Source organism: Phialemonium atrogriseum (genome assembly GCF_030411735.1).
Source record: "Phialemonium atrogriseum strain 8032-3 unplaced genomic scaffold QBC33scaffold_6, whole genome shotgun sequence".
Taxonomy (NCBI): Eukaryota; Fungi; Ascomycota; class Sordariomycetes; order Cephalothecales; family Cephalothecaceae; genus Phialemonium; species Phialemonium atrogriseum.
In genome coordinates, this window is record NW_026848143.1 from 546,271 (window position 1) to 566,339 (window position 20,069).

Consider the following 20,069-nt stretch of genomic DNA (forward strand, 5'->3'; position numbering starts at 1 on the left):
TTGGTTAGTGTGATCCTGCAAGTGATATCTGCTTCGGATGGGCTGATGAAGAATCCGAATTATAAATTCGACTCTAAAACAACCATTACTGGCATTGGACGAAACCCCCGGAAGGATTAGGTGTAGATCATGACAGCAAGCATGTTTTCAACTGAACATTTGATATTGCATTAATTGCTATCGCGTATACCACCCAAGCAAGCGAACGTAGCTAAGGGGCGGATTCCTCCTGCAGCTAATCCTGTTCTCCCCAATAGCAAAACCACGAAACGCCGGTTGCGTCCCCCACCTAAAAACCGTATACCAGGATAGAGGGAGAGAGAGAGGGAGGGAGGGACGGAAGGAGATAGCATCATGGTAGTGAGCATGGGTGAGTCTGATAAGAAGTACAGGATCAGGGAAGAATAAAAGACAACACCCGATTATTTACATAGAAGATTAAACAATGTCGTAAGTCTCGAAAGGGACCCCTAGCCCTCAATGCTTGCCCGAATAGGAAAAATTCCAGGGCGTCAAACCTAGTAAATAGGTCGGCTTTCCTCCCATTTGCGGTGCAAGCCAGGCTTCGCTTCGGTCTTCCCGGGCGCCAGATCTACCTCATCTCCGACTCCCTTCACGTCCGGGCCCCACGACACCCTTCCGCTCTTCCGACGCCTCCCGCTGCTCTCAATGGCCGCAGCACTGGTCGGGCCGATCCACTCCCATGCGAGACCGACCTCTCCGTTGCGACCCTCCCGCTGGCCAGTCCGGACGTTGCTGTTCTGCTCCATCACGGCACGCACACGCTGCCAGACGCGATCGCGTTGGGCAAGTGAGTGCATAGACCTCAGGACGTCATCTCTGAGGTTGGGAAGGAAGAGGAAGGCATCGTCGTCGCCGTCCTCAAAGGCCAGCTCCTTCTGCGCCGCCAGGCGCTCAAGCACCAGATCCACCAGTCCCGGAATCTGCGCTGAGGTGGCGCGATGGGCCCGGTAGCGGTTGCGCCCATACAGTGCCGAGAGGAGCGCAAAGATTAGTCCACCAATGCTGAGTCGATGTCGAGCCAGGGCGAGTCTGACCGAGCGTCGGATCGCGCAGGTGAACGGAAGGCGAGCGAGAGAGGTGGACGATAAGCGGGTGGTTGGAAAACCTCCGGTATCTCCGGTTCTATGGGCTCGGCGAGGGGTCTGGTTAGTCCAGGTTGGTCAGAAATTGTGAAACTTGCGCTCGCGTGATGTCCGCCATGAGGAGTCCATGCAGCCGAAAGGAGACGAAGAGGGGGTTATGGACGCAAGGGGAAACTCACGGTTCTTCGACGACGACCTCAACCTCGTCTCTCGCTTTGACTTCTCCAATAGCAGCCAGCCACAGGTCATCGAACTCATCAGCATTCATCCGCTTGCTCCGTCTCTGACTGATGGTTTCCTTGAGCTCCTGTTCACCAATTGCAGGGTTTTCAAGCTGCTGGCCCTCCTCGTTCACAAGCTCTCCACATTCATACTGGGCTCTCCGGTCCCGCAGCTCTTCCACCGCCTTGTCGGCAACCGCCTGGACACGACGGACTTTCTCTCCATCGGGTTCACAAGTCGGCGGGAGCGGCACCAGACCGCGGAGAGCGAGAGGGTGCGGCTTCAATATGAAATCCTGCTCACATCGGACGCTAAAGTCCTCATAGCAGTAGGCATGTGGCGGGCAGGGCTCGCACTGCGGCTCTACCAGAGCGGTTGCCCATTCTGGAAGCTGGACGGTATCTGGTATGATCTGCGTCGCCGGCCTTCCGAGTCCACAATAACCCACGGCAATCTTCTCTTGTCTGTACCAAGCAGCATACGCGCCGAAGAGAGTGATGGCGAGAACCCAAATGGGAGTCGTCAGATTTAGTCTCCGGCTGGGAGCCTGGAGCTTCTGACGCGCAGCGACCGCACGCTGGGGATTTTCGGCCTCCTCTTGTTCAAGTTCCAGTTGTGCCTCTGGCGTGAACTCCTCGCCGGCTTCGACTATTGTGCGATCCGGTGGTGTCTTTGGGGTGCCGAGCCTCGCGACAGGAATTTCAAAAGATCGGGAGAAACCTGACCCGGTTGGCTCCTCAATAGTAGGGCCATCTGTCCGTCGCCGCCCGGCAGACGGAGTCTTCATTCTCACGCCCTCTGGTCCGGTGGTCTTTCTGCGATTGCTCGGGGTCTTAACCGGTGCAGTCGGCGAGCTGCCACTCTGGAAAGGGTTGTCACTGGTAAATACGGCTTCAGTCTCAGGCGTTCGCTTAAAAAACTCGTCTTCCTCTGGCAGCTCCAGCTTGACTGCAGGTGTTGTACGTCGGCTTCGCCTGGCCGACTTTGACCCGTCCGCATCAGTGCCCGTGTCCGTGTCGGAAGCGCCAACGGCCTGGGTGCTCGCAGACCGCGACTGTCGCTTTCGGGCGCTCTGGCGGACAACCGGCAGTGTGGGCTCGTGGTCCGGATCCTCCGACTCCCGCTTGGCTCTGGTACTTTTCCGAGGCGAGCGCGCTCTAGTGGACGACGCTGGCGGCGGCATCAAGTCAAAGTCATCCGTATCCACAGTGCTTTGCGAACCAGCATCGACGATGCCTTTGCTGGTCCTCCTCGCTCTTGCCCGCGCGGCCAAGTATTTTTTGGACTGGGGGACAACCTGCTCGTTGAAGAGATCGATGAGCTGGGGCTTCTTCGCTGTCGCAGGGTATTGGACATTATGCGTGACGAGGATGGAGCGCAATCGTGGAACGGTTAACGACCACGGGTCAAATCCTGTTTGCAGGTAGTCGACGCTCTCGGAGTCGGACATGACTGCGACAGGTCAAGCAGAGCCCAAGATCAAGGCAAAGCTTCTCTCAGAATGAGTGAGAGATATTGAAATGCCTGGCGCGCAGTTGTGGATGGCAGCAAAGGTTGTGCTGCGGACAGGCAATTTGGGGGATCCGAAAAGCTTTATCAACGGCCGGCCCACGTTACTGGCAGCAGCATGTGCGACAAGTTGCTTTTCTCTTGTGTAGGCGGCAACGGTTGGTGGCGATTACCAGCCGTGAATGGATATGGTTCTTGTGCACTACTTGTGCCCTTCCCGGCGATGGATGTGATGCGCTGGTGCCCTGGAAGAAAAGAGGGGGAATCTTCAGTGTTGATTTTATAGCTCAAAGTGATGATGCAAAGAGCTAACTGGTTGTCTGAGGCAACCTGGTTCGAAAAATTACGTATAGTTTGGCCAAGAGACGCTTGCTGCGCCACATTACGGGTCGCGCCACACGGCAGATGACTGCCATTTGGCCCCAACACCAAGATATTGCCACACACAGCGTCTCCATACATATCAGGAGTGTAAGTGAATTTTATTCAAACAAAAAAGCAGATTATTACTTTCTACCTATTACCCTGCGCCATTTTCTTCTTTTTGGCATTTTTTCTTTTCTGGCCTTTTTTTCTTCTTTTTCGCTTTCGTTTTTTTTTTCGTTACTAGGTCCCCAAGTCGAATCGGCTGTGACAAAATGCAGGAGAACGGAGATGTAATGATCGTGAAATGGTTTGACGATTCTCGCTGAAACTGTCGTCGAATAAAAAATTACACAGTAAAGTTGCCGTTTACAATCGCCCTTGCCGTAGATATTCCTCTCCCCTATCCCCTATCCGTTGCCCCTGGCCCCTTACAAGACATCGACCTTCTTGATCTCAGTCCAGTCCTTCTCCGCCTTGGGGACGACCACTATCAGGACGCCGTCCTCCATCCTCGCCACGATGCCCTCCTCATCGACCTCCTCCTTCTCCGCGGACCTAGCCGGCGGCAGCTTCACCTTCCGCTGGAACAGCCCGACCTTCCTCTCGCCCGCCACGAGGCCCGACAGGAACGCCTCATCGCCGGGCCTATAGACGACGCCGCTGATCGCCAGCGACGACTTGGCCGCGTCCCAGCTGACGCCAACGTCCTCCTTCTTCGCCCCCGGCAGCGCCACGTGCACCGTCCACGCCCCAGCCCCGTCAAACACGTCCACCGGCGGCACAAACGTCTCGGCGTCGGCGTCGAACGCGCCCCCCTCGCCGTAACCCTCCTCCTCTTCGTCACGCCGCCCGGCCGCGGCCGCGCGCGCTCGCTCAACCTGCTCGCGCACCTGCTGAGCGAACGGGTGGTTCGAAAAGGCCTGCATCAGGCCGCGGAAATCGAACGGGCTCGCGCCCGCGCCGTCGTTGTAAGCCGGGGGAGGCCCGCGGTGGTGGTGGCCATGACCACGACCACGGCCATGGCAATGGCCATGGCCCCGTCCGTGGAAGCCTCTACCCCGCCCACACCCGCCGCCGCCGCCGCCGGCGGGGCCACCACGGCGGTGGCACCCCCCACGACGATGTCCCCGCCCGAGACTCGGGATCTCCTCCGGCGGGTCCGGGTGCTCGCCGCCGTCGTCGCCGTCGGGAGAGTCGCGCAGCGTGCCGGGCGTGCCCTCCTTCTCGGGGTCGTGCTCGCCGATGCCGCCGCCGCCGCCAGCCCGCGGCGTCGCGGCGTCGCGCATCTCCTCGTCCGCGCTGATGCCGCCGCCGGCGCCGTCGTCATTGTCATTGTCGCTGTCGCTATCGTGGTCGTGGCAGCAGCGCCGTCCCCCGCGGCAGCGGCCCCCGCGGTCGCCCCAGCCCCAGCTCCAGGGGTTGAAGCGGTTGCCCCCGCCTCGGGCGCGGCCCCAGGGCCCGCGCCAGTGTCCGCCGCCGCCGCCGCGACCGCCGCCCCAGAAGCCGTCGGGCCCGCCAAAGGGGAAGCCGGCGGCAAAGTTGGGGCCGAAGCCCTCGGGCGGGCCGGTGTGGTCGACCCCGTGGCCGGTTTGATAGGTGGTGCCGCCAAAGTCCCAGAATGGACCCGGACCGGGGGCGCCGTGGGGGGGGTGGTTCCAAGCCATGATGATACTATGTAGAATGAAATATAGGAGTAGTGAGGTTGGAGTTGGTCGGTCTGAGGGAGTATCTGGTGTGATAGTTGCAACAAAAGAGATGGGAAGACAGGAAAGTGCCCGCCAGGTTTATATAGAAACGTCAACGGCACTCACACCGAGGACTCGACCCAGACTCGCCTCACTTTAGGCATAGGCAAAATGGGGGCAACGTAAGCTACCTACTTGGCTGGCGTATGTCTACCACCAAGCTCGGGGGCAACAAATGCCACCAGCGCTCAAAAGGCCGCTAGGAGATGACGCAGAACTAGTCGTCGTAACTGAAAGCTGCCTATCTAGCCCGGTAGTCGAGCCTCACCTCGCAAGTCCGACTTCGAGACAGGCCATGACCGAAAACACGTACGTTCTACGTCCGCCTGAGCCTTTGCTCCGAAAGTAATCGAACCCATTGGAAGTGGCGTGTGAGCAAAAGATAATGGCACAATAGCAGCCGCCCTCCCAACCACGTAAGCGTGGGCGACTGAATTGTCACAGAATGAATCAAGCATAACCTGGTTGGTATCCGTTGCCACGGTCCACGCGTCCTGCAGATCCACGCGGTTCCAGGTTCGATGTCGGCCGTCGGGCAGCTGCTCACCGAGTTCCGACATCCCCAGCGCTCGGGCCTCAAACCCCCCCCCCGCCCCCCGCCGTGGTCAATCCAGAATCTGGGCGATCATCTCGGGTCCGAGAACAGATCAGCTTGCAACTGCTTGAGTCCGAGTTAGCTATTTCGAACTAACAACGACTTATTCGCCACTATCTATCCATAGAATACTAGACTCCAAATCCAACAACATGTATTTTTATGCAAAGTATACTACTATGCACATACAAATGCATGTTTTATTCAAGCTAACCATACTCAGGCCTGAGACGCAAGTGGCTGTCTCAAAGGCCTCGCTATGCTTCCAAATCCCATTTGTGCTGTACGTTTTTATACTCACATAGGTATACAGATGCGACGGATTGCTTACTTTGAGCTCCATTACATATGGGTAACCGGGAAAGTCGTGTACGCCGATTACAATCGAGATTGCGATGCCGCACAACATGATATCTCCCGCTCCCACCCAGAAATGCTCCCAGACCCCCAACCCCTTCGTCGCCTGAGCCTCACCCGCTCAAAGGCATTCGTACTGCCACTTGCAAACACCGGGGAAAAAACGTAGCAAGCTATATCCTAGAAACAGAACGTGGTAAAAAGGAAACGATGAAAGGGGCATGTATCCCATTAGCTTGGATCCAATATCCTCAGTTGGCTTTTAAGCAGGAATCTCCCGTCGTCGCCAACCTCCAGCCCCGTTCATCTCGCGTCCACGGGCGCGCATATGATGCCCTTCTACTTCGCCTCCAACCTCTTCTCTGCCTCCTCTGCTCGCCTGTTGGCATCGTCCACCTCCTGCTTCAGCTGCTTGATGTACTCGATGGCCAGCTCCACCGTGCTGGCCTTGCTGTTCGGCGCGTTCGCGCCGCCCTCCTTCTTGTCGCTGCCGTCGTATTCAATGTCCTTCCCATCCTTCCCTTCCTTCGCCGGCGGACGCGGTAGCAGCGTTGCGATCTCCTGCAAGGCCGTGTTGATGCGATTCCTCCGACCCTGCTCGGCAATCTTGTGCGACGTTCGCTTCGACGTCAGGTTTGTCGACAGATCGGCCGGGTATGACAGGCCAGGCACGGTGTCACCTTCGAGAAGCCGTCGGTAATTCGATTTCGTTGCCAGGAGGTGCGACGCCGCGTCTTCTGCAGCCGACCCTCCTCCCGGAAGCAAGGGTTTGATACTGGGGGAAATCCTGGGCCGCAGAGCCGGCGAGACATGGACAGAGCTCACACTTCCGCGCTTCTTGCTTCCCCTCGGCGCTAGCTGCGGTGTCCTTCTCCCGTTTATGGACCCGGATCCAGGGGCCAGCAGGGGACTTTGCGTTGCCGAGGCAGTTCCTGATGGCTTGGAGAAGATGGGAGGAGGTAACGGTGGCACCGACGAGCTGTTGACAGAATTTGGATCTGGCGAAATTAGTCCCGGTGTTGCGGCGTCGATCGAAACACGCGGTCCTTTGGGGAAGTTCGCGGATTCGGGGAGCTCAAAGCTCTCGATATGCTCAGACGCGATCGCCTCCTGACTGCTAACCCTGGCCGCAGAAGCCCGATTACTCGGGGAACTCAGCTTCATCAGGGATGCCGGCGTTGCTGGGGACGGCATGCCGGGGAGCTGCACTCCCGGTACATGGTGTTCTGGCCCAACACGTGGAGATGGCCTGGCGGACCTCGGTTTCGGCAGCGGTGGAGGGGGCATCTCCATGCATACGTCGTTCAGGTTCTCGGGAGACACCGAGCTGTTGTTTTCCGAGTCCGTGAGCCTCCCCGCTGACGAGGACGAGGTTGAAATGGCTGGGACGGGTAACTGTTGTGACTGGTCTTGCTGCTGCTCTGCATTCTCGACCAACTCGCTCAGCATCTGGGCATTCAGGACCGGCGTCGTCGTCGTCTTCCGCCGCTGGGGCTTCGTTATCGGTGACTGGCGGACCCCTGCCTTCCCCCTCTTCGCCGCGCCTTTTCTCGTTTTCTTGACGGTCTCAGCTGGCGTTAGGCCCAGTACGGGGGTCTTCCTCGATTCCTGGTCCATGCTGCTGTTGATGTCCCGCGGGGAACTCATGCTCGCCGGGCCGAGCCTACTATCGAATGCCGCCATGGGGTCATTTTGTGCGTGCAATGCAGGCGAAGTAAGGGGACTGAAATAGGCCCCCGGTACGGTGAAATGACTATCAATAGAGAAGGGGGTATCGAGCGGGGTCACCGCAGGCGAGACTAGAGGCGTGAATGACATCTGTGACAATCTATCAGCATTCGCGGCAGCAGTGACAGCCAAAAACTGGCAGAACCAACCTCATGCTGCTCTTTCACCCCATGATACCGATAGTCTATAGGGTGTTGCTGCGGCGTGTGGTCGTTCTGCGCGGTCTGGGCATAGTAATGGCTGTTTCCCGCCTGCAGTTCAAGGCTCTGGGGTGTTGGAGGGACCATGCGACTTTGTTGCTGGGCCATGAAGGCAACCTGCTGCTCTTCCAGATGCCGCTGCTGGTGTTGCAGCTTCTGTTGCTGCAGGAAGTGGATCTGGGCGTCGATGCTGTCGACGATGGCCTCGTTGGGAGACGGTGGCGGCATCATTGTCGTCGGGATTGACTGATAGGACGGGGCAGTGGTCATTGGCGACATCTGGTGATGAAGCGCACCGGGGTCGGCCCTCGATATGACATCGGGCGTGTCTGTGCCGGTCATCGGGACATCTGACGGCTGCCGATGCGGGCCCTGCATTGCCTGGGTGCCATTGGCATTGTGGAAATCCTGGTATTCAAACTGGATGCCGTCGGTCAAATTGGCCATGCCGCACATGTTGAGGAACTGTTCGAAGTCATCTTCGGGGCCGGACTGCATTGCATCGCCCCAACCCACGGAATCCATTATGGGTTATGGCTGGACAGAGTAGATGGCCCAGATAGAAGTCGGCACCGCCGGCCTAGAGAATACCACCCAGCTCAGGCTTTGGTTTCGGCGGGAAGTGTCTTGGGGTTTGACCGGTCGCCCAGAGGTCTGTCTGGCCTGTCTGGCCTGTATGGTCTGTCTGGCCAAGTGGGTTTCGAATTCGATTTGACACCCGGGAATGCGCGACTTCGGGAAAGTTGCGCCTGCGCTCACCACTTCTCTAGTGGGGTCGGCCAAGTGCCGTCGAAGATAGCCGGAGTCACAGAGCTCGCTCAATGCCAAAGATCACACACCCATATAGAGTGTACTGAGGGCGTAACACTGCTCACTTCTCTTCCATCGTCAATAGAGGATTTGGGAAGCAATAATTAGGGGTCATGACACTGGCCAAAGTCAAGCCGGAGAGAACCCTGAAAAAAGCCTGGACTCCTCTTCTGTTGGAGGGGGGGGGGGGGAGTGGGGACCGTGGGGGCAGAAACTTTAGGAAAATTGGTTACTTAATGAGATGCATCATAATGGATGGTCAGTGCAGGCAGTGCCGACTGTAAGAGCTGGGAGGCTGGAATGAAAAATTTCGTCCCCATAATCCGACGTTAATGACTAGGTACACCACCGAGGCTATAGGATGGCCGGCGCGAGGCGGCTTCGAACCGTCTCCATGGCCTGCCCTATGTAGGCTAGACTAGGTAGCTAGCCACCTCGAGTCCTGACTCCTGGCACACCCACCCACTCTCAAAAAGCACATGCGGCAAGCAGGTAGATTTCTCCCACTGGTCGACCGACCGATCAGCTCAAGCCGCAGGATGAACGCGGTCAAGCGGTAGGTAATTATATACCCCATACGGGAACAGCAAAAGCTTGCGCGCGTGTGGCGCATTGCATCCCGCGACGAATATCGAAGGAAGAAAAATCCCACACGTTCTCGCTTCGGCGGCTTGGAGGATTCGATTGTGGGGTTGCCAAGTACCACAGCCTATCATCCGCTTGGCTGTTCGGTATTGGCTAACCTTCCAAGACTATTTGCGCCGCGCTTCCCCCCACTTAGCCCGCTGACGAATAACTAAGCTTTATTTTCACATCAGGGGACATCGTGGCCCGCCCAAGCCCCGAGACCGCGAGCTAATGACCAACTTCACTTCGGAATAACTTCCCCAACATCCATCACCTATCCATCACAGCGAGCAGGACTTCTTCCGGTGGACTCTGGGAGTCCAAGTTCCCGTTAAACGAGATAAATAAAATATTATCCATTGTATTAGGGTTTTGCCTTGACTACGAAGTATTGAAGAGATACCTACTGGTCCTAAGTAGTCCTGCGATGTCGCATGGGCGGGTGTCTGATAGATATTCCTTTCGTACTACGTCTGTACTTAATCAGCATTTCGGATACCGTGCCGGCACTTGCAATTGGAGCATTCTCACAAAAGGGAAGAATGAAAAACCATCAATACTCTCTAGTCGATAAAAGCTGTAACAATAATCCCATGTATCCCCTTTCCTCACCCCGAGAATCATGCAGAGAAGCTCTAGACCAGGTCGAAGTGGGTGACCGATTGACCCCATGTGGGAAGTTCCTCGTCAGATGCAGGCACTTGGACGCTGCAGCTGGCAATCTGGATATGGAGACTGACAACATCGGCCGTATCAAAAACCGTCCCGTTCGCCCCGATGATGGTAAAATGAAGATTCCGCTGAAGGTATGGCTTCACAACTGCGGCCTCGAGATCGGGCAGAGCACCGGCCATTGCCAGCTTCACAAGGGCAGCCGTCAAGGGAACAGTTCCTGCCGTGTCGGGATCATTCATGACCATCCCCTGCTGGACCGGGGATGCGAAGACACTCAATGTGCCGACAAGGGTCGACGCATGTGTCCAAGATTTCGGTTCCTCGGGCACGCTGCCGAGGAAAAAGTGAATGAAGAATGTCCCGTCCAACGACTGCTTCTTGACCCGAATATTCGCGATCCATTCGCGGTACTTGTTGTGAACGATGACTGACCTGCTCGGTATGGAGGTTGTAGATGCTTCCCGAACCGCGCCTGGGCCGACTTCCACGTTCCTGACATTTGCAAGCCCGACAAGACTCCGTGGGCTTGACGAGCCGTAGAGCCGATTTATTGCCAATTTGACACTGGATTGGGCCCGGCTGTCGATATTCTGTCCTCCCAGGGAGAGGCCAGCAACTTCAGCATAGGTGTACCCAAACGCAAGTGGGTCGCGGACCATGTCGGAGTTCCAAAAAACACCGTCGGGACTGGCATAAAAAGGCGTCAATGGCGTTGTCGAGGTTTGGATCTGGCCTACCGAGCTTGTGAACGTGGCCGAACGTGCCACCTCAGGGGTTACCCATGAATCGGGATAGAGAGCTTGCCAAATGGTCAGGATACGGTCAACCATAGCATGGTGCAGGTAAAACAAAGGATCGAATCCGGAAAATGGGACTACAGCCATATGGCCCTTTGTCCCACCCGCCAGACTATGGACTGTGTCGTGGAGTGACTCGAGTGAATCGAACGCAAACGCAGGGGAGCCGGGACCGCGGCCTTCGTTGCTGAAAGTCGTGTAGTTATGATAGTTTGAAAACAGCGTGTAAAGCCGTTGTTGAACGGAGGCAAGGTTCTGATCCAGACCCATGGCAACCAGCGTATTGTTGGATTCCGCCGATTCATCGTCGTCAGTTGGGGCTCTCATTGTGGATTTCCAAACATTCCACTTCGGCCAATCGTAAGGTTAGTGAGCTTGGGAGAATATCTGGGATATTCTAACGCACTGGAGAAAAGGGGAACCCTTTAGTGTCCAACGGGTGGAAATTGTAGGCGAAGAGCGGATTCGAGATCTGCTGCACTCCATTGGGGCCATCAGCGTCAATGACTTGGCTTTCCCAGGTGCTTCTGGGAAGGATGCTCTCTCCCTCGGGGGGGTCTGCTGCCCAATCCCAGTACGGGATGCGGAAAGCGGCGGCGGCAGCTTGATATCGATTCTTGTCTTCTTCGTTCGACCAGAGCGAGGCAATTTCCTGGATCACATCGTAGAGTACATTCTGTTTAAACCTGTCAACCGTACTGTCCACGTAGCTTGGGGAGAGATGACCCTTGGTATTCCGTGCCAGGGGCCCCAGCGTACCTCGAACAGGGCAAGGTAAGGGCGGTGCCAGGTCGGGAACAGAATGGAGATATGATTGCAGTAGCCAGAATTCTGGTTGCCCCGAGTGGGTTGTACGCCACCCCAGGGTTGGTACGGCGCTCCATGTATTGCTGATTTCATTAGATGCTGTGGGTAGGAGGGACATGGGCACTCATCCGGGCACAAATTTGGGACAATCATACCTGAGATCTGGTACCATGACAGTGGCTCGGATTGGTCCCAGAACTGCATCATACTGAGCCCCAGGATGTAGAGAGTCCACTGCTCCTTATTCTTCTCAAGTTGTCGGATCTCTTGCCTGACGGGCCACGTCCCATTCACGCTCGGCAAGCTACGCACGACGAATGGTACTTCCTGGCGTTTAACGAGTCGGCTCACGTCAAATCCATAGTCGTATGCCAAATGTTGACAACTGGCCAAGCTGTGCAAAAATAGGCAGGCGGCGAGGACAGAGAGACGGCCGCGCGCCATATTGGTGCTCGACTGTTGAGCAGTTCTAGAAGGCCAGGGAACCGGTATCGAAGGGGCTATTGATAGTTCACAGTGGAAGACAGGAGAGAAGCCCAGCCTAGACAGAGGGAAGGATAAAGCGACAGAGGGTGGGGAGAAAAAGAGAGAAGCAGAGAGAGGCAGAGAGAGGAGAGAGAGACCTGGACATAGAGCCCCCGGGACTTAACGATGGGATGATAGAATATGGGGGGCAAGAAAATGGCAATAACAGATAAAAATAGACGAACGGCGTATGTAAAGCGGGCATGGAATAGACTATTGGGGAGCAGAACCCTGTCGGGCTAACAATCTGATGATTCCATCTTAACCTTATTAGGTACCTACCTACCTGCCCATCTAGGTAGCTCCTCGGACACCTTAGAAGGTGCGGTGGTCATGGATGTTTGCAGATGGTGTTCGTGGTAATGGGGAGTCGTCCCTTCCGGAACCTAGGGCACGGGGGGCAAGGTCTACCGCAGCAAGATGGAAGCTTCCTTCTCACCTGCGCCAAACTCTCAGCATTCTCGTACAACTACGACCACCGACCACCGAGCCACCAATGGCTTCGCTGACAGCAATATGCCGGCAGGTTTGCTGCGGCTGGCCTGCCTTGAAATGCCGCGAGGGCCATGGTCTTTGAAAAATTATATCCCAAAAAAGAAAAAAGGGGTGGAACCCACAGGCGGTAGACTGCATGTTATACCTTCCTACGGCTGATAGACTCGGGCCATGACGCGGTGTAATTACTTCGTGTCCCAACATGCTGCCCGGCACCTTGTTGATGTACCCAGTCCCTTGACTGCCCGTGTTGAACTCTGCAAACAGTTTCTCGACACAGCAGCGGCAAGCAGCGGCAAGCAGCCCCGGTTGTAAAGCAAACCAAATCTCATTGATTGAATTCGTAAAAGAACATGACCGTCTACGACACCGAAACCAAGCCGTTCTGAGGCGGCTTGCCCAACATCAGCTTCCCCTTCCGAACGCCTTCCAATGCCTTTTGCCTCAAGGGCCCCTTCCGTACAGCGTCCTTGGGGTCCAGCCGATATTTCAGCTTGACCCCCATCGCTGCTAGTTCTACATCCAGGAACTTGAGTGCCCCCGGAACAACGACGGTGGTAGTGTTGTCTCCCCCAATCCATTGGTGGCCCTGTCCGTCCTCCCATATCTCACCGTCCAACTTGGTCAGGTCCAGATCCTCGATCTGGTCAATGCGCATCGCACAATTTCGGCAACGGACAGCGCTGATGGCCTTCCGCTTCCCGATGAAGGGAGACACTGTGGGCTGGACGGACAAGAACGACCCACATGATCGGCAGATCCAGGACCGAGAATAATCCGAGCAGTTGAGAAGTCGGTCCTGGAGGAGGAAAGCGGTTCCGTGCGCGAGGAGGGCGTCCCTCTCCATCTCTCCCACCCGAATACCACCGCCCTTCTTCCTCCCCTTGATGGGCTGGCCCGTCGTGGGGACGACCGGACCAGTCGTGCGCACCTGGTACTTGTCGTTCACCATGTGCCGGAGACGCTGGTAATAGACGACGCCGAGGTAAATATCGACGGCGAATTCCTCGCCGGTGATGCCAGAGTACATGGGCTCGTTGCCGTGATAGTTGTATCCGGCCTTCATCAGCTGATGGCCAAAGTAATCTCCTGCCGTGTTCTCCTCGTCGAATTTGAACGGTGTCGAGTCTTGAGCAAGGCCGTGAAGAGCACCCGCCTTTCCGGCTAGAGACTCGACAAACATGCCGATCGTCATTCGCGAAGGGAACGCGTGCGGGTTGATGATGATATCTGGCTGGATGCCGGATTCTGAAAAGGGGAGATCGATGGCTGGCCATTTTTGAGAACACACGCCCTTCTGCCCGTGCCTCGAAGAGAACTTGTCGCCGATGACTGGTGCTCGAGGGATACGGAGCTTGATCGAGATCGTCTGGGCCGGTTCGTTCCCGTTCTCGTTTCCGATGAGACGCACCTCCTCGATGAACGCGACTTCGGAGTCTTTGTACTTCTCAAAGTGATTTGCGCCGTCTCGGTTGACTAGCTGCCCGCTATAATCAGCCGAGACGGTATGCCACGCGCAGAGAACATCGCCCTCCTGAACCATGCGGCCCACGTATGGTAGGCCATCTTCGTCGAGCATCTGCTGCGTCGATGCCCGAATGGCGCTGCCTGGAGCGAAGCCAAAGAGCTTTGTGATGTTCTTGACCGAACGGCCCCTCGACTCGTCCCTCAAAGTTACCTGCTTGGTCTTGTAGATTGTGCCGTAGCCAAAGCCACGCTCGTGTGCCGACTTGTTGATAATCATAGCATCGTCCATGTCATACCCAGTGTAAGCAATGACGGCAACGACGGCATTTGTACCGTTCGGGAAGTTGTCGAAGCCGTAGGCGTTGTGCAATGGCGGTCGAACGATAGGCGTCTGCCCGGTCTGCAAGAGGTATGACTTGTTGTCCGTCCTGTAACGCATGGAAGTGCCCGGAGTGCCCATCGTCTGTTTACCCATCTGGCACTGGTACATGTTTCGGGGGGATTGGTTGAAGTCGGAAAAGGGGGTCATATTCGCAAGGATGGACAGGATATTGGTAGGATCAAACTCCACATGGCTCGACTCGCTGGGAACGGCCTCGGCATCAGTAACTGCAATCGACATGTAAGGCTGTTCGAGAGGCCCGACGAAGTCTTCCTGTCCCAGAGCGAGGTACTTGACGGGCCGGACCATCCGGGCAGGCTGAGAAGACATGTATATACCAGGGTATGAACCGCCATTAGAAGATGGGACAAGCCCGATCTCCAGATGTAGCGGTACCCCTCGATTCCCCTGAACTTTGTAGTGCCGGAAGGTATCTGCAATCCTTCGCGATTCGTCTGGTGTGCACCAGCCGATGATCTTGCCGTCAAGCATTACCACAACGCTCTCGTCCGTTGCAGCCGAGGAGATGTCTACCACACCAAGCTCGACGGCCAATCGAGGAATCTCCGACACGTCAACAGCTTCGGTCATGATCTTGCACTTGTGGGAGAGATGGTTTAGAAGACCGCATGGAGCACCGTCTGGAGTGTGGACTGGGCATAGGAATCCCCAAGACTCGGGAAGGAGCTTTCGGACGGTGGTGGTCTTGAGCTGGGCGAAGAAGCTACCTCGATGAACTGCCCGGAAGTGGCTGATAAATCGTAGGAAGTTGAGCTTCTCTGCAACAACGGTGAAGCCCGAAACCTGCTGCAGGTCTAGGCCAGACGGGCTCAGGAGATTACCGGTGGAGAGGAAGTACTCCAAGGCGTTGCCGAGGTTTTCGTTTGTCTTTCGGAATATGGCTATTGGGAAGTCCCGTGCAAAATTTGGCGACGTGAACGATACGGTGGGGTTTCTCCTGAAGTAATCCCGCAGAGAAAGTCTGAGCCCGACCGACAGCAGTTCTTCGACTCGCTCCTTCAGTATCATGCCGTACAAGAAGCCACCGAGGAGGATCTCTTGATTTTGAACGGCGTCGGGATTGTCAACGGCGCAGTCACCGGCGGCCAGGGCGTAGAGCTTCCGCGTCATAAACAAGAGCATCTTGAACTTGTCCGTGTTCTGTTCTTCCGTGACATCCACGCATCCAAGGTGGACGAGCACAACCTTCCGCAGAAACTCGGTGCCGGCTTCGTAATGGGACATGGTATCAGGAACGCCCAAGACGACCCTGAACTTCTCCCCAAGGTATGCTCTGGTCTGCGTCTTGCTGTAAAGGGAATATACTTTGTAAGTCCGCAACAGCAGTTCCACACGATCTGTGAGGAACGTGTTTTCGATTCCCCTCGAGGTCGGGGGCCCAACCAGGCCCTCAAATATCTCTCGGTCGTTCGTCTCCACGAGTGCCTTTAGGATCATCATCAGGGGAACAAGATATTCGTTCTTCCTCCATGAGAACCGGAAGGTGACATTGCCATCGCTGAGATAATGAAGGACATTGGTTTGGGAGGTCTCATCCGGCCGCACTGATCGCACTATGATACCGTACGGCGTGTACGTGGGCCCGCGATTCGTGAAACTGGGCCTGTTGATTGCCATGGGAAAGTTCCGCCGGTTGACCAACAAGAGACGGATGATCTTTTCGATACCGTTTACGATGAAGTATCCACCAAGTTCTTCGGATTCTTCCTTCCTTTGCACGAGCTGGGCGGGAGAGTTGTTCTCCAAATGACATCTGTTTGACTGCATAATGTGTTAGACGACGAACGAAGACGAGAATCGTCAAAATCGAGCGGCATGCGCACCTTGAGCATAATGGGCATCTGTCCGATCTCCCGGACGAATTCCTTGGGTTCGTCGCCATTGATACGGTACTCAAACGTGGCCGTCAGCTTCCCCCGATACGTGGCATGTCGCTCTCGGCACTCCGCTGGGAGGACTTCGCGCTTCTTGGCGAACTTGTTTGAGGGTGGTAGCTGAGACTTCTGGAGAGATACACCCTTGCACCGGATCGTCAACTTGTTCTTCCCCGTAGGCGCCGCTCTCTCGTCCCCGTCGAGGAATGTTTTGGTGCCAATTTCGGCCAGGCCGAGATCTATCAGCCCCGGCCGGCCATCGTCCCTAAAGAGAACATTGAAGGACTCGATATGAGGGTCAACCGCGAGTTGCAGGGCGGGATACGCCGTATGGTCGGTAGGAGGGTGTCGAAAGAGCTTCTCACGGCGGAGAAGGTTGAATTCGTGGTCCCAAGACGTGCTTGTACCCTTCTTTGTACCCTTCGGAGCCATCTTGGAGTAGACTTTAGTAGTGAAGATCGGGTAAGAGGCTTCGAATCTGTCGAACAGCGACGAGGTTGATGCTCAGGCGCGGGGTGTTAAGAACCGGCTGCCAGTGTCTTGGTTCAGAATTCAGAAAATCTTGAAACCATTACCGAAAACGAGTCGAGCGGGCTACCCCAGCCTCAAAGTCTGCCTGAGAACCTGGAGCCGCCAATTCCTCTGGTGAAAGAGGCCGGTTATCTCTTGTTGATGGACAAGTTGGATCTGGACATCCAAAAAATTTATTGACCATTTAGCTTATCGGAGGTGCGATAAGAAACATCGACGGACGCAGACCAGGCGGGCGTGGGGCTAGTGCAGCTAACCCGAACCCTAACCCTGTTGAAGCAGCAACAATCCATCTAAACCCCCAGCTGTTGAAGTCCAGGTCGGGTCTTAATATGGGTAGGTAGGGTTAGTAGGGTTAAGCACGGTTCCTTCTTTCTACTTCAGGTGGCACAGCAACAGGCATCTCTATTTGACAACTCTAGGTACCTGTGGATTGTACTGGATGTTAGACTTTGGGTTCTTGTCTTACTTTTGAATTTTTCTTGGTTCTTTCGTTTCTTTTTCGCTCAAGGTACCCTTTAGAGTACATAAGTTGGAGGTGGGGTTGTTAGGGAGAGGTATCCAATCGAGCCCCCTCTCTGCAGCCCGAAAATGAGACCCCTCCAACATCAGCTCTCCACCACTCCTTCTTGCAGCAGCGCCTCCTTCACTGGCAACCTGGTCTAGATACAGGTGGTGGGAATAGGTACAGGATGCGCATCATCCAGTAAAATCAACCGATACATCGACACCTAAACATCTGCCTGTCCCTAGACCACCCAGACCAACCAGCCTTTGAACTAACTCAAGGCAGCGAGCGCGACCTGTAGTGGCAGCCCAACCTACCCACACTGCATCCATCATCTGCATCATACATCATCCATGCTGCCGGTTTGTTGCCGATTGCACCAAGTTGGGGAGGTAGCCTGCGGTCCACTTCTGGCTGTCCTACCTTCCAACAATCTCCACAACGTATCTGGTCTCTGCCAGTACCGTCTTTGGGTGTCTCCAAATTTAACCCCCATTCGAACCGCTCACCCCCTCACAGCGCTTGACATTCATTCCAATTCAAACCCTCGCCGCCCAGCACTACTCCCTCTCTGCCGTGCCAACAAGCTCCTGCTATTGGCCCTTGATCCTCAATAAGCGGCGATCGTCCAATCAGCCCGAGCTTTGACCCCGCGGCTCCTGGGCTCGACCTGACCTCTGTTCCCGGATCCAAGATCCAAGACCTGGCTAGAGGTGAGCATTGAGGTGCAATATCAAAAGACCCTCAGTTGTCAAGGGGCCTAGTCCTGAAAAGATTCGAGACGCGGATCCAGCCTAGGGCGGATAGGTAGATCACAAACAGACCCGCTCCAGCACATCTCCAGCAGCACGACGCCTTCGCTTCGACCGGGCAATCCCTGCAAGCACTCAGCACCCACAGCGGCAACCTCGCACAACCGCCCGCGCCGTCACTCTCCAAATCTCAGCACTGACGTCGAACCCCCATTCCATCTGGGCCCCCCATCCCATCACCCGAAGTCACGGGCACGCTCTCGTTTCCTTGTGTCGAAACTGTCGATGATCATTTCGTTCCACCTTCGTATCTCGTGGCCCTCGTGGCTCTCCTGGCACTGCTAAGCTCTGACCTCCAAACCCCGGCCAAACGATCGAAAAAACCCTAGTCCTAGTCGGCTGCCTCTGCAAGGTTGACCCTCGTTATTCCCACAAGAGAGAGGCACGGCCCAACCTTTGTGTAAGTTCACCCACTCCCACAGAAGCCCGCGCTCCCCGTCCTTTCGCGGTGTGTTGCCCCGCGGCTACGACTCTAAAACGGCCGACATCGTTCTGTGCAGCTGTCCCTTCGGGTACGCCGGTCATACGAGACGTTTGATTCATAAATTTGTACGGGCAGAGATAGTCTGAGCGCATAGCATTTTAACGTCGCCCGGCTTAGGACCCCACCTGTCTCGTCCTACACCGTCTTTCTTGCTCTCTCTGTCGACCCAAACCCTGCGCGACTTTCCTTCCCTGGCCTCTGGGCCCCCTGAAAGCTTCACACCTGCAAACGCTGCCCCCAGCTGCCGGAATCAAAAAGGGAATAGCCATGGCAGGACTGTTTCGGAAAGTGTATGACTGGTTGCTTCGGACATTCTGGTGAGTACGCTAGGGACTTGCTGCTCGCAGCTGACCCATGTTGCTGGCCTGCCCTGTATGTACTGACCTGGAGCGAAAGGGCGACGGAGATGGACGTGACCATGATTGGGCTCCAGAATGCCGGCAAGACGTCCCTCTTGCGCGTGCTCTCGGTAAGCAAATCTTCGCCGACGCCCCTCGAATTACCCCCAGCTGACTTGTATGTCTGTTCTTAGGGAGGCGAGTTCACGATCGAGTAAGCGACTTCCCCCCTTCGGACCTCCGTCGTTGCGGATGCTCTCCAGCCCCCACCACGAGATAGAAGATGTACATGGATACACCTCGCTAACTCGCGTGCTTCGGTAGCTCCATCCCAACCGTCGGGTTCAATATGAAGCGGGTACAACGAGGGCATGTGACCCTGAAGTGCTGGGATTTGGGTGGCCAGCCTCGCTTTCGGCCGATGTGGGAGCGGTATTGCCGAGGAGTCAATGCGATCGTCTTCATCATTGATATCGCAGACATGGCTGTCCTCCCAGCCGCCCGAGAGGAGCTCCATTCCCTGATGAGCCACCCGACCCTTGAAGGCATCCCTCTTCTCGTTCTGGGGAACAAGTCAGACCTTCCTGACAAACTGAGCGTCGACGAGCTGATTGATACGATGGACCTCAAGAATATCAGCCACAGAGAAGTGTCCTGTTACGGCATCAGTGCCAAGGAAGAGACCAATTTGGATGCCGTCATCCAATGGTTGATGAAGTTTGCCAACAGGTGAAGCTGGCGGTCTTGTTTTGGTTCCTTGCGGTAGATGCGTGTTCCTCGACTCGGCAGTATTTTGGTTAAGCAGTCCCAAGGGCAAAGTGTCGAGATGAGCACCGCGAGCCTCTTTCGACGATTTGACGGCGATGTGCCACCTTCCAATGTTAAAAAAGACGGATGAACTTCTGGCCGGCGACGACCATATATAATCAACCTCTCGCGAGCTATCATCAGGTGGATGGAAACACCTGCGACACCGTTAGCATGTCCCAAAGCCCTCGGGGGGGGGGGGGGGGGGGGGGGGGCGGGGGGGCGGGGCGGCGCGGGGGGGGGGGGGGGGGGGCGCCGCGGCGGGGGGGGGGGGGCGCGGG

General features: G+C 56.1%; 6 protein-coding genes across 6 annotated transcripts; 1 reads left to right on the forward strand and 5 right to left on the reverse strand.

Moving 5' to 3' along the window:
* Nucleotides 1–143: 143 nt before the first annotated feature.
* QBC33DRAFT_531203 (Man1-Src1p-C-terminal domain-containing protein) lies at nucleotides 144–3,150 on the reverse strand. Its single transcript, XM_060427285.1, has 2 exons — nucleotides 1,286–3,150; nucleotides 144–1,146 (listed from the first exon to the last, which is right to left on the reverse strand). Exons 1-2 carry the CDS (start codon nucleotides 2,776–2,778, stop codon nucleotides 519–521), a joined length of 2,121 nt encoding a protein of 706 aa, XP_060285776.1. The 5' UTR covers nucleotides 2,779–3,150; the 3' UTR covers nucleotides 144–518.
* Nucleotides 3,151–3,619: 469 nt separating this feature from the next.
* On the reverse strand, nucleotides 3,620–4,676 carry QBC33DRAFT_531206 (HSP20-like chaperone). The gene has a single exon (XM_060427286.1). It carries the CDS (start codon nucleotides 4,487–4,489, stop codon nucleotides 3,632–3,634), a length of 858 nt encoding a protein of 285 aa, XP_060285777.1. The 5' UTR covers nucleotides 4,490–4,676; the 3' UTR covers nucleotides 3,620–3,631.
* A 1,315-nt stretch (nucleotides 4,677–5,991) lies between these two features.
* Nucleotides 5,992–8,621, reverse strand: QBC33DRAFT_325790 (helix-loop-helix DNA-binding domain-containing protein). Its single transcript, XM_060423627.1, has 2 exons — nucleotides 7,778–8,621; nucleotides 5,992–7,718 (listed from the first exon to the last, which is right to left on the reverse strand). Exons 1-2 carry the CDS (start codon nucleotides 8,351–8,353, stop codon nucleotides 6,240–6,242), a joined length of 2,055 nt encoding a protein of 684 aa, XP_060285778.1. The 5' UTR covers nucleotides 8,354–8,621; the 3' UTR covers nucleotides 5,992–6,239.
* An 835-nt stretch (nucleotides 8,622–9,456) lies between these two features.
* On the reverse strand, nucleotides 9,457–12,236 carry QBC33DRAFT_604472 (Di-copper centre-containing protein). Its single transcript, XM_060432244.1, has 4 exons — nucleotides 11,700–12,236; nucleotides 11,497–11,627; nucleotides 11,144–11,413; nucleotides 9,457–11,085 (listed from the first exon to the last, which is right to left on the reverse strand). The coding sequence occupies exons 1-4, from the start codon at nucleotides 11,986–11,988 to the stop codon at nucleotides 9,901–9,903; spliced, it is 1,875 nt and encodes a 624-aa protein (XP_060285779.1). The 5' UTR covers nucleotides 11,989–12,236; the 3' UTR covers nucleotides 9,457–9,900.
* Nucleotides 12,237–12,698: 462 nt separating this feature from the next.
* On the reverse strand, nucleotides 12,699–16,981 carry QBC33DRAFT_531216 (beta and beta-prime subunits of DNA dependent RNA-polymerase). The gene is made up of 2 exons (XM_060427287.1): nucleotides 16,258–16,981; nucleotides 12,699–16,195 (listed from the first exon to the last, which is right to left on the reverse strand). The coding sequence occupies exons 1-2, from the start codon at nucleotides 16,738–16,740 to the stop codon at nucleotides 12,926–12,928; spliced, it is 3,753 nt and encodes a 1,250-aa protein (XP_060285780.1). The 5' UTR covers nucleotides 16,741–16,981; the 3' UTR covers nucleotides 12,699–12,925.
* Nucleotides 16,982–18,761: 1,780 nt separating this feature from the next.
* QBC33DRAFT_531224 (ADP-ribosylation factor-like protein 8B) lies at nucleotides 18,762–19,978 on the forward strand. Its single transcript, XM_060427288.1, has 3 exons — nucleotides 18,762–19,112; nucleotides 19,176–19,195; nucleotides 19,306–19,978. Exons 1-3 carry the CDS (start codon nucleotides 18,936–18,938, stop codon nucleotides 19,712–19,714), a joined length of 606 nt encoding a protein of 201 aa, XP_060285781.1. The 5' UTR covers nucleotides 18,762–18,935; the 3' UTR covers nucleotides 19,715–19,978.
* Nucleotides 19,979–20,069: the final 91 nt, after the last annotated feature.

What these genes read in the sequence shown, in the direction of transcription:
- QBC33DRAFT_531224 (XM_060427288.1), top strand. Translation starts at nt 18,936, where the DNA reads ATGACTGGTTGCTTCGGACATTCTGGTGAGTACGCTAGGGACTTGCTG. An exon ending in CCCTCTTGCGCGTGCTCTCG is followed by an intron (nt 19,113 to 19,175) that starts GTAAGCAAATCT and finishes GTCTGTTCTTAG; the next exon opens with GGAGGCGAGTTCACGATCGA. An exon ending in GGAGGCGAGTTCACGATCGA is followed by an intron (nt 19,196 to 19,305) that starts GTAAGCGACTTC and finishes GTGCTTCGGTAG; the next exon opens with CTCCATCCCAACCGTCGGGT.
- QBC33DRAFT_531216 (XM_060427287.1), bottom strand. Translation starts at nt 16,740, where the DNA reads ATGGCTCCGAAGGGTACAAAGAAGGGTACAAGCACGTCTTGGGACCAC. An exon ending in AGATGCCCATTATGCTCAAG is followed by an intron (nt 16,196 to 16,257) that starts GTGCGCATGCCG and finishes CACATTATGCAG; the next exon opens with TCAAACAGATGTCATTTGGA.
- QBC33DRAFT_604472 (XM_060432244.1), bottom strand. Translation starts at nt 11,988, where the DNA reads ATGGCGCGCGGCCGTCTCTCTGTCCTCGCCGCCTGCCTATTTTTGCAC. An exon ending in GTCATGGTACCAGATCTCAG is followed by an intron (nt 11,628 to 11,699) that starts GTATGATTGTCC and finishes TAATGAAATCAG; the next exon opens with CAATACATGGAGCGCCGTAC. An exon ending in AAGGGTTCCCCTTTTCTCCA is followed by an intron (nt 11,086 to 11,143) that starts GTGCGTTAGAAT and finishes GATTGGCCGAAG; the next exon opens with TGGAATGTTTGGAAATCCAC.
- QBC33DRAFT_531206 (XM_060427286.1), bottom strand. Translation starts at nt 4,489, where the DNA reads ATGCGCGACGCCGCGACGCCGCGGGCTGGCGGCGGCGGCGGCATCGGC.
- QBC33DRAFT_325790 (XM_060423627.1), bottom strand. Translation starts at nt 8,353, where the DNA reads ATGGATTCCGTGGGTTGGGGCGATGCAATGCAGTCCGGCCCCGAAGAT. An exon ending in GGGTGAAAGAGCAGCATGAG is followed by an intron (nt 7,719 to 7,777) that starts GTTGGTTCTGCC and finishes AGATTGTCACAG; the next exon opens with ATGTCATTCACGCCTCTAGT.
- QBC33DRAFT_531203 (XM_060427285.1), bottom strand. Translation starts at nt 2,778, where the DNA reads ATGTCCGACTCCGAGAGCGTCGACTACCTGCAAACAGGATTTGACCCG. An exon ending in GAGGTCGTCGTCGAAGAACC is followed by an intron (nt 1,147 to 1,285) that starts GTGAGTTTCCCC and finishes CCGAGCCCATAG; the next exon opens with AACCGGAGATACCGGAGGTT.